Here is an 11953-nt window from a genome sequence, read left to right on the forward strand (position 1 = left end):
TGAAACCTATACAAAAAATTGACCAAACACAAGGCTACACGCGAATTAATTGTAATCGGTTCAGTTTCTCACATCTCTCTTTATTCCATTTTTTTGTCATGGTTTCTGTTTCTGTCATTGTTTCTCCCCTACTTCATGGGATTATGCAAGGCTACGCGTGAATTAATTGTAATCGATTCAGTTTCTCACATCTCTCTTTATTGGCCTTTTTTTGTCATGATTTCTGTTTTTGTGATTTCTCCCCAACTTCGTGTAATTATGCATGCTTGAAAAACAGTTCATGATAATAGGTAAAGAGACAAGAAAAGAAATGGATCAAGAATTAAATATTATTATAATTTTTAGGAAAATGAATAAACACAAATCTATGTAAATTGGGAACCCAACAATTTATATCAAAGAGAAAAATTAAATTCTAATGCTAACAAATTTTGCAAGATCAATCTAATTGGTTTAAAGTAATTTTAAGTGTTTTTAGTTTTGTTACAAGTTTGGTGAATGATCTTTGATGATATTTTTTTTTTGAAGTAGTGAACGAAGTAATGTTCTACTTCCCATAGGATTTGCTCTAACGATTAACTATGTTTGTCCCAAAGGGTTGTATGACTTACATACACAATATTAAAAGATTCGAGGATAAGGATATGTTTATTAACCAACTCCTCAAAACATTTAGACCTGGATCAATCAGTTCGATTCTTCTCAGACAATTACGACATGTATGAATCGATGGATACATTTGAAACATATATCCTTACCCGTGCCGTTACGGCATGGGTTGAGACCTAGTGATTACATATAAAACAACTAATTATACCAATGACTTGAGTTCGAAACTCGTCCCATGATCAATTTTTTATCAATCAAAAGAAATTTATACGAAAGGAAACTATATGATTGCCATGACTCGTAAATATACACAAGCAATATGGAGGTCCTATTAACTCCAATCAAACCACAATAGATAAATATATCGTGAATCATGTGTGGCCAATATATACCCACACTTCTATATATAAGTGCATCCACTTCTCTTTGTTTTCCAAAACAAAACATAAACACAATTTATTCAGAGATATCTGGATGGATACTGCAGAAGAAAGGTTGAAAGGGCAAGCTGAAATATGGGAGCATATGTTCGCATTCGTGGATTCAATGGCATTGAAATGTGCAGTTGAGCTTGGCATACCAGACATAATAAACTCTCATGGTCGTCCGGTCACAATATCTGAGATCGTCGACAGTTTGAAAACAAACACACCATCATCATCTCCCAACATCGATTATCTTACACGTATAATGAGACTACTGGTTCACAAGAGGCTATTTACTTCTGAACTTCATCAAGAAAGTAACCAACTTCTCTATAATTTAACTCGATCATCAAAATGGCTACTAAAAGATTCCAAGTTTAATCTGTCACCACTGGTTTTATGGGAAACTAATCCGATATTACTAAAACCATGGCAATATTTGGGCAAGTGTGCTCAAGAAAAAAGTTCTCCATTTGAGAGAGCTCATGGATGTGAGATTTGGGATCTTGCTTTAGCTGATCCTAAGTTTAATAATTTCCTTAACGGTGCAATGCAATGTTCGACTACAACAATAATCAACGAGATGCTGCTTGAATATAAAGATGGATTTAGTGGTATAGCAGGATCGCTTGTTGATGTCGGTGGTGGGACCGGGTCGATAATCGCTGAAATAGTTAAGGCTCATCCACACATACAAGGCATCAATTTTGATCTACCACATGTAGTGGCTACAGCGGCTGAATTTCCAGGGGTGAAGCATGTCGGTGGTGATATGTTTGTCGATATTCCGGAAGCTGATGCTGTCATCATGAAGGTAAGGCCAGGCATATATGCCCGATTCTAAATTCATACCAATACAAATTAGTGCATTTTCTTTTAACTAAACTTACAGCATCTTCAAAATGGTTGTTGATACAACTGCAATAAACTAACATCACTTGGTAAATGGCAATAAATATGGATGCAGTGGATATTGCACGACTGGAGTGACGAAGACTGTACAATTATACTGAAGAATTGTTACCGAGCAATAAGAAAGAAGAAAAACGGAAAAGTCATAATTGTTGATTGTGTGTTGCGACCAGATGGAAATGACTTATTCGATAAAATGGGATTGATATTTGATGTGCTGATGATGGCACATACTACAGCTGGAAAAGAAAGAACAGAAGCGGAATGGAAGATCTTATTAAATAATGCAGGTTTTCCTCGTTACAATGTCATTCGAACTCCGGCATTTCCTTGCATCATCGAGGCCTTTCCAGAATAATGATGCAGGTGCAGCTATGGTAGCCCAACGATACTCTCAAGCTATATATATGATATTTCCAAAAGAATGTGTTCTCTTTGTTGTGCATGTTTTGTAGAGTGTGGTAACTTTGGAAAGACCATTTACAAATAGCTATGCTATTTGTTGGCTAGCTAAGGGTCAGGTTCCTACAAAATAATTCAGAACTTTATGTTTTTGAGTGGTAATAAAACAATTCTCCTGTGAGAGAGCTGTTACCTTGTCTGTTATCTGTATTGCTATCCTTAGACATCTGCGGTGGTTGGAATGTATTCTGATTTTGCGTTTTTACGTATATTTTGGTGATGCGATTCATGCATGTGAAACAATCATCAATCAATATTTATTAATTTCAGAAGAAGAGAAAGGAGTGGGCACATCATCCTTGACGTTGTGTTTATTTAAGTATCCTTGATTTCCCTCGATGGAAAATTTAACCCTGTGTCTGGCAGCTGTCTCCAAATCTGGGTCCTTATCATTCTATATTACTCTGTCCTTGTTATGGGCCTTAAATATAGCAAACACTCAGTTAGTCAAGAGGGGTTGCTGTTTATTACCTAGCAAGTAGCAATATTTCTGAAATCTGACTGATATCCATCTGAGGGTATAAAACATGATCGCTTATTGACGCTGCTACAAAGCCCCCACCTTTTACCTCCACCATCAGTCCATCCCAGACCTAAAAGTCATGAACTCTTTGGGACCTGTGATGCGTCAATGACTAAATGCCATGGAACAGTTGGGAGCAACACGTCATGGTGGAAATTTTTTTTTGTCGGTGCAGTCTACTAGCAATATTTCTCGTATTTTTGGTACAGATTCATATTATTATTAACTTTCACAAAACCAACATATTTGTCAAGGCACATGCATGCAAAATACTCTGATAATTTGTACTTTTTCTGATTATATCTTTAGGACGGTAAGCTATTTGTGGATATTTGTAAATTTTATATTGTTGGAAGTATTTATGTGCATAATAAACACGACTATCAAATTATACATATTTCTTAAACCAATAGTAATCGATCATAGTTTTAAAAATACTGTCTTGTTTAATAAAAAAAATCTCAATTTTTAAGAAACAAAATCTTTAAATAAATGTCTCAACTTTTAAAAATTGAGCGATGTATGGGATGGCAAAAGCGATTGCTAAACATATACTTCGTAACAAAGATAGAATAATAAACCAATGAGCTTTGGTGTTATGCTCTATCGTAGGATGCCCATATTGTAATCGGGTATGTTAATAGTTACATGAGGGTCGTGAGGATAACAATGGACGATCTTAGTAAGAAATAGGGTGATTTGGCGGGTTTGGGGTGTTTTAGGTGAATCCAACATATAAGGTTTATTTACGGGTTATTAAATCAGTGATAAACGAGGGTTTTAGCTTGGAAGAAATATATGCATCTATTTAAAATTGTTAGAGCACTGCTCGGCCAAACTCGTAAGCGTTGCTATCTCAAGCTTGTTTGTCAAGTTTAGTTTAGGGGTGTAAATAATATCCGAAAATACTCGGCCTGCCTGTACCCGTCCAAGCTCTCATTTGAGTCATTTGAACTGGTTGTGTTAAGATGAACAAGGTTGATATGAAAGTGTTCATACGCCTAACTTCGGTTAACTATTGTTGAGCCAACAAGGTGTACACGTTTAGGTACGGTTACTCTTATCAAAATGAAATCACTTTTAATTTGTGTGTAACAAGCTAAGTTCGATCTAACGGTTGAAAGATATTAGCTTGAGTCTAGTCAGGTTTTCATCTAACAGTGAATATTGAAAGCTTTGTTACCAAGGTAGCATTGATTGCAAACCCTGATTCAAAGAATATATAAAGGAGAACTCTAGAAACTAGGAAACCTAATCCCCGCACCTACTGTGTGATACTAGTTGCAACTAGAGTCGATTTTCCTTTAACCTAGGTTTTCCTAAAACCATTAGGTTAACAACTTAAAGACTTCATTGAGATTTTGAATCCTGACCCAACTATTTTCTCTGTAGTTGCGTGTTCTGATCTTGCTTTATTTTATCGTATTGAGTATTTTCTTCTCTGAGATTTTCTCGAGATTTAATCTCCGATAGGCAAGATAAAAAGTAGTCACAAACATCTTCGTCTCATCGTTTCTGATTCCAAAATATCTTGTTTCGTTACCATACGATTAAGATTATTGTGATGTGATTGATATTACTAGGATGTTCTTCGGGAATATAAGTCTGGTTTATCAATTGGTTCCTGTTCACCTTGATTTATGAAAAAACAGAAGAAAACTCATAGGTATTTACGTGGGAGAATGATTTATCTATTCAATAGACTTTTTTGTGTGACACAGATTTGTTTATCAAGTATTCGACTTTGGGTCGTAGTAACTATTAGTTGTTGGTGAGATCCGCTAAGGGAATCAAGTGCATAGAGTCCTGCTGGGATTCAGAGGCGTAAGGAATGCGACTATACCTTGATCAATGTGAGATTGGTTAGGGCTCAACTATATTCCAGTCTGAAGTTAACTTGGAGTAGGCTAGCGTCTGTAGCGGCTTAATATAGTGTGTTGTTCTAATATGGACTAGCTCCCAGAGTTTTTCTGCATTTGCGGTTTCCTCGTTAACAAAACATTTGGTGTCTGTGTTATGTCTTTTTCGCATTATATTTGTTTATATAATCAAAATATCACAGGTTGTGCGTAGTTCAACCAATTAGATAATCCAACCTTTGGTTGTTGATATAAATTGATTGACACTTGAACAATGGTCTCTGGTACCGTTGAAGTTGTTTCTCATAATAATCAGGCTCACGGATTCTATCTGTTTGATTTGTTGATTACATTGAGAAACAGAGATATAAATCTTGGATATATTTCCATTGATTGAGTCTGATTTTCTAGTTGATTCTCTTGACATTATATTGGAGTTTGTCCATACAGATTACCTAAACGAAATATTGGGTATGGTTGTTAGACCCATGCTTTTTCAAAAGAGGTAATTTGTAACCGACTGTGTGGTAGAAAGTCGCGCAATTTTTTTTAATATTTTTGATTATAGTTTTGGGTTCTAGGCCGGTAATTTGGCATAAAATACTCCTAAAATTGGTTATTGATTTAAAAACTAAAAAAATTAGTAACGCCTACAGATACTTTAGTAACAGTAATGACTGTGGTAAAACGCTTTCGTAATACTTATAAATGTCACCATTAACTACATCTAAAACTCGAAAATTATTATGTCTAGGTTTTAGGAAGAACCCACGTTCAGGAGATACTTCACAAATTGGAGATACACAAAAAGAAAAAAATTATGAAGTAATATGTAGAAGTAGAGATGTAAAACATGCCGACCCGGCAGCGTGCTGCGTGATGGGCTGGGTTGTGCCAGAGATTCAGACTTGTTGTGTAGTGACATGCTAAATGGCGTGTATTGTTGTGTTGTGCCAGAAAAATAAACGTGATGAGTCGTGATGTCCTGCGCTAGCACACTTATTTTATATTCTCCAAAGTAAATATTTTTTAGATATTTTAGTTAGGGTATGCATTATTATAAAATTAAATTGGCATAACAAAAATAAAATGTCAAAAACTGGCTAAAACAATGACTCTTTTGTGAAATATGCATCAAACGTGATGTATTGTAGCATTTTATGCATGACATGGCGTGATTTCTTCGCGTACCGTGTTGTATCGCGTGTTGTGCCATACTGATATGCCAATTTTTCTAGCACAACACATCACATTAAGCTAGCGTGTTGTGCCTGTGTTGTGCTTGAATTTTAACGTGTGTGTTGTGCCTTAAATGTGCTGGTCTGGCCCAATTTACACCTCTATGTAGAAGCCCTTATCCATGTAATTTGGGTAATGGCTATATTACCATTGATTAAGAAGTTTGTTAAGATTGATTAATAATTTATTAGGATTAAATGTAAAAAATTTGAGTTATTTTGATCTTTTTTTTAAATGTTAGATATAAGAAAAAAAAAAAACTAAACCTAGAAGGATTTTTGAAATTCGAAGGAAGAGACTAATGATATAATTACCTCAGAACTATCATGAATAAGTTCAATTGACTTTGAATATTATTTTTTTTGGTTTGACTTGCATGGTAAATAAAAAAAAACCAAGAATCGGCATAGGAAAATGATGAATGAGATCTCGACTCTCAGGAATCGATATGGCATTCATAATTTAGTAATGCCGACAATAGATTTTGCTATATTTATTCATTGTTTATTCAAAAAAACAAAAAAAAAAGTTATTCACAGTCGGCATTATTTGAGTGAGGGTCGACGATGCCAACTGTGTTAGTAAACAATCGGTATTGATAGACTTTAATCCACAATGCCTCCAAAGTGTATTTTTACACTATAGAATTGGTACCACAATTGGCATTGTATGCAACATGAGGACAATATCGATTTTTATAGTCAACACTGTCTTCATCATGTATACATTCCCGATTGATGATTAGATTAAACGTAACTTGTTTTTCAGATATTGGTTTGATTTCTGGAGAAGTATAGAATCCATTTTCACTTAACCATGAGTATCCTTCAAATTTCATTTAGATTCTTGAGATTTTAGTTTTTTTTTTCAAAATTTATTAAGATATAGGGCGGTATAGTATTATCATCGACAAAAACTACCCATTAGCCTAGATTAAGCCCCATTTAACCATGAGTATTCCCCCTGTTTGTGAGATATCTCTCAAATGTGGATCCTGTTAGAGCATTGTTCGGTCGAACTCATAAGCGTTTCTATCTCAAGCTTGTTTATCAAGTTTAGTTGCTTAAACTATAAGTCTTGATTTCTAGTCTACTTGTAGCTAAGTATCGGATTAGGATAGTAAGTTTAGTTGAGATTTAGACTCCACGGATTTCATCGAATGAATACAAAGAACTAATCAAGGGAACTTGTAGAACTTCATCAAGAAAAGGTATGTGGATACTTGAACTTATATATCACTCAAAAGTATATCTACTCTATCTTCTATTTGATATAAAAGTCGTATTTCTATACAGACTTCAATTATACACATTTGCTATTTCGAGCCGAGTTTATCTCGCTTATCTATTTCTGTAAATATGTGTCGGTAAGCTTTCGGTTTGGCCAAGTTCATCTTTACTCATGACGAAAGTCATATTATTTCAATAACTTAAAAATCTCTTTGATGCTAATAGTTTGTGAATAACAACTATTTTAACATCCTCTAAGAAAGTTTCAACGATTGAAATGAGAGTTTAGAACAGGTAACCATGTTTGGATATAAACATAGTGTGTTCTCACATTTGTGTAAAAGTCCAAAACTGGGAACCCAAAGTATGCATACTCGTACCCGTATCGGCGATTGTTGGAAATCGGGGCAAGTATGTGTACTCGTACGCCTACTGGCGGAAGTTTCATGTCCGTGAATTTCTGCTGGAGTTTGGAAGTGTGAATATGCATACCCATACGCGTACTAGCGTAACCAAACTCATTTCGGCTACTTCGGTATGCGTACCCGTTTTCATACTTAAGTAGGTTACTTTCTAAAATCGGTTTGTTCATGAACTAAAACATTTATATAATAAGGAATGCAATCTTTAAAAACCGTGGCTATAATGTTCATGAATTGATTCAAGTGAATCAAAATCGATTTTGCTTCGATTGTGTATTGTATACTTCTATGAGATCTAAGCAATTGAACAATTCTCAAAATAGTTCATTTGGGTCATTTGAACTAGTTATGGTAAAGATGAATAAGGTTGATATTAAAGTGCTCATATGGCTAACCATTGGTTAACTATTGTTGAACCGTCTAAGTGTACACGTTCAGGTACGGTTACTCAAACCTAAATGAATGTACATTTCATTTGTGTATAACACGCTAATTTCGATCTAACGTTTGAAAGATATTAGCTTGAATCTAATCAGGTTTTCATCTAACGGTGAATATTGAATGCTTTATTACTAAGGTAACTTAGATTATAAACCCTAATTTGAAATCTATATAAAGGAGAACTTTAGAAACTGGGAAACCTAATCCCCACACCTCCTGTGTGACACTAGTTGCATAGCTAGAGTTTATTCTCCTTTAACCTTAGGTTTTTCACGAAACCCTGTAGGTTAACGACTTAAAGACTTCATTGGTATTGTGAAGCCAGACCCAATTATTTTCTCTGTAGTTGCATGATCTGATCTTGTTGTTTTCTATCGTGGTTGAGTACAATCGTAAGATTGGCTTCTGATTTATATCTTCGATAGGCAAGATACAAAAGTAGTCACAAACACCTTCGTCTCTTCGTTTGTGATTCCACAATATCTTGTTTTGTTAATCGATTATGATTATTGTGAGGTGATTGATAATACTAGGATGTTCTTCGGGAATATAAGTCCGGGTTATCAATTGGTTCTTGTTCACCTTGATTTATCAAAGAACGGAACAAAAAATCGTAAGTATATCTGTGCGAGATAGATTTATCCTTTCAATATACTTTTATGTATGATAAAATTTGTTTATCAAACCTTCGACCTTGGGTCGTAGCAACTCTTAGTTGTGGGTGAGATCATCTAAGAGAATCAAGTGCGTAGTATCCTGCTGGGATCAGAGATGTAAGGAACGTGACTGTACCTTGATTAGTGTGAGATTGATTAGGTCTCAACTACATTCCAGACCGAAGTTAGCTTGGTAGTAGGCTAGTGTCTATAGCGTCTTAATACAGTGTGGTGTTCAAATCTGGACTAGGTCCCAGGATTTTTCTGCATTTGCGGTTTCCTCGTTAACAAAACTTCTGGTGTATGTGTTATTTCTTTTTCGCATTATATTTTGTTATATAATTGAAATATCACAGGTTGTGCGGTTAATCGATCAATTGGTAAATCCAACCTTTGGTTGTTGATTGAAATTGATTGATCCTTGAACATTGGTCTTTGGTACCGTTCAAGTTATTTCTCTTATATTCAATCAGGATCGCAAATTATTATTTGTTTGATTGCGGACTGAATTGAGAAATTGAGATATAACTCTTTGATATACTTTTTATTAAGATTGAGTCTGACTGTCTAGTTGATTCTATTGAAAAGTATATTGGAGTTAGTCCATACATATTGCTAGGCGAAATATTGGGTGAGGTTCTTAGACCCCCGTATTTTCAATTGGTATCAGAGCAAGCAAACACGTTTAAGATCTCATAAGTCTGTGTTTGTAGCAATCAGACTCTATGGACAGAAGTGTTATCTCAATAAACGTATCACCAGTCTTCGATGGCTCAAATTACCTTTAGTGGAAATTTGCGATGCGTGCCATTCTTCAAGCGCGTGATTTTCAATCATGGGTTTACGTTGTTAATGAGTATAGTCTTCCAGTTGTTACAATAGGCACTGTAACTGTTCCAAAGGATATTGGTGATTATGATGCTGCCGAGAGTCATGCTGCGATGCAAAATTCTGACTGATTGAATGCAATCATCCATGCCATTACCCCAGATCTTCAAAACCATGTCACTACGTGCACTCGGTCTAAAGAATCTTGGGATATCTTAGAAACCATATTTGAATGGAATACCTGTGAAAAAAAAGCTAGGCTTCAAAACCTAAATTCTGATTGGGAAAACCTTCGTATGGAAGATGAAGATTCTTTTGATGTGTTTAATCACAAAGTGTCTGAAATTGTTAATGCATCTTTTGTATTGGGTAAGACTATTTATGAAAAGGACATTGTGATGAAAATTCTCAGATCTTTGCATCTAGATACGATTCTAAGAAACACGCCATCGTTGAAGGAAATAACCTTGATGTGCTTTCCAGAAATACTCTTGTTGGGAAGTTAAAGATATTTGATCATGAGTATATATCAAAATCTATAAAGGATATTGCTTTCAAGGCACAAAAGACCACCAAATTACTTGAAAAAAGTAAAAGTGTTGGCATCTCTGATGATGATCTTTCTGAGACTGATTCTTCAGATGAAGATCTTGACACGTCAGTCTCGTTGATCACAAGAAAGTTTACAGATCTTCTTTTGAAGATAAGTAAACGGTTCACTAGAGACAAACCTAAGTTATCAGTTAACCTCATAATCGTGTTCCTCCTAAAAACAGGGATACTGACGATACTGATGACGAGGATATGCCACAGTGCTTCAAGTGTAAAGGTTTTGTTCATTTTACAAATGAGTGTCCAAATCGTAGAAAGTATACTGGAAACAAAGGTTTTGCTGCAACTCCTGATGAAATGTCTGACCATTATGATTCTAATGAAGACGAAAAATCAAATGTTGCACTCTTCTGTGAAAATGATGATTTTGATAATTGTAGCAATACGTTCATCAATCTCGATATTCTTCCAGAAGAAATTTCAACCACATTGGAGGATGAAATGGATTTTTCTTTGCTCTCTGGAAATTCTTTTTCTTATTTTGCAGGTTCCACCGTATGTCTAGCAGCCTGCACAGATGTGATGTATAAACCTTCCTCCAGTTTGACATGTTCTTATTGTACTCTCAGAGGTCATGAGTTATCAAAATGTTTCAAGTACAAACATAAGATAAGATATGTCAACAAAGTTCAACGAAGAGCAAATCGATTAGCTAACAAGCTCAAACTTGTTCAGGAATCGATCGAGGTATTCTTAGCTCCTCTTCAAAGAAGTTAATTTCCAGATATGTGTTTAGACCATTAAGAAAAATATATTGGTCTGAACAGTCTGGGAAACAAAGAACTAGGAATTCCATTCAAGAAAGTTATGGTGGACATATTATTGATCAACCTAGCACAAAGTAATTGTGTTGGTTAAGTGTCTTGTCTCACGCGCCTGGTTCAAAAGAGACAAGAGTTGGCACTCCACATGCTTTAAAAAAGGTGTTCTTTCTTGGTTGTGTTGTTGATACTTTTTTGGAATTCTTCCATCTTTTTATATCTTATTGATATTGAAAGGACTCTTCTCTGTTTTATCAATAAAAGAGGGTTAAAATAGATAATTCTGCCTTTTTTAGGGTAAGAGTTGTGCGTACGTGAATCCTTTAAGTGTCTAAAGGTTTCGTAACCCTACATTCCTTTTTCCTTCCCTAAGAAACTCTTTTATCACAAGTTTGCTTCTAGAGCTTGTTCTGAGAAATTCCTCTCACAAACCCATATTGTTATGGAGACTCCAAGCATCATAACTTCTGATGGAAAAGATGTTAATATAATTGTTAAGCCATCAATCATGATGGAAAAAGACATTCCTCCTGTTCACTCAAATTTGAATAGAAAAGGAAGGAATGTGAGAAAACCAAGGTTTGTCCCTTTAAATCTTCAGAAATTTTCTGGTGTTCTTGAAGAATTGAAGGAATTAAAAAAGGAAGTGCAGAAAATAAAGGATTTTGTGTTTAGGAATCTTGAAATTCAGAAGGCCCTGGTTCGGCATCAGTCAAGAAGGTTTGCTGATATCAACTCCTATCTTCATGAACCTTATGTCCTAATGGCTGTTGACGACAAGGAGTTCGGGGACGATAAAGAATTTTTCAAAGGTATTAATGTCTAGGAAACTTCTTATGAGAATTTATTCTTATGTTTTAAGAAGGATAACTAGGGGTTTGTAATAAAAACTATTGTTAGTACACATAGCTTTTTCCAATGATTTTCATCATGCAATGTTTTTAGATTTATTTATTTAAATTCTAAAGTTTATTT

General features: G+C 35.0%; 1 protein-coding gene across 1 annotated transcript; it reads left to right on the top strand.

Moving 5' to 3' along the window:
• The first annotated feature begins 1050 nt into the window (after positions 1-1050).
• LOC113338827 ((R,S)-reticuline 7-O-methyltransferase) lies at positions 1051-2619 on the top strand. The gene is made up of 2 exons (XM_026584217.1): positions 1051-1848; positions 2002-2619. The coding sequence occupies exons 1-2, from the start codon at positions 1084-1086 to the stop codon at positions 2302-2304; spliced, it is 1068 nt and encodes a 355-aa protein (XP_026440002.1). The 5' UTR covers positions 1051-1083; the 3' UTR covers positions 2305-2619.
• The last annotated feature ends 9334 nt before the right edge of the window (positions 2620-11953 follow it).

This window comes from Papaver somniferum, unplaced genomic scaffold (assembly GCF_003573695.1).
Source record: "Papaver somniferum cultivar HN1 unplaced genomic scaffold, ASM357369v1 unplaced-scaffold_19, whole genome shotgun sequence".
NCBI classification, from domain to species: domain Eukaryota; kingdom Viridiplantae; phylum Streptophyta; class Magnoliopsida; order Ranunculales; family Papaveraceae; genus Papaver; species Papaver somniferum.

Coding starts and splice junctions, on each gene's coding strand:
- LOC113338827 (XM_026584217.1), top strand. CDS start 1,084: ATGGATACTGCAGAAGAAAGGTTGAAAGGGCAAGCTGAAATATGGGAG. Junction 1,849..2,001: donor CTGATGCTGTCATCATGAAG/GTAAGGCCAGGC, acceptor ATATGGATGCAG/TGGATATTGCACGACTGGAG.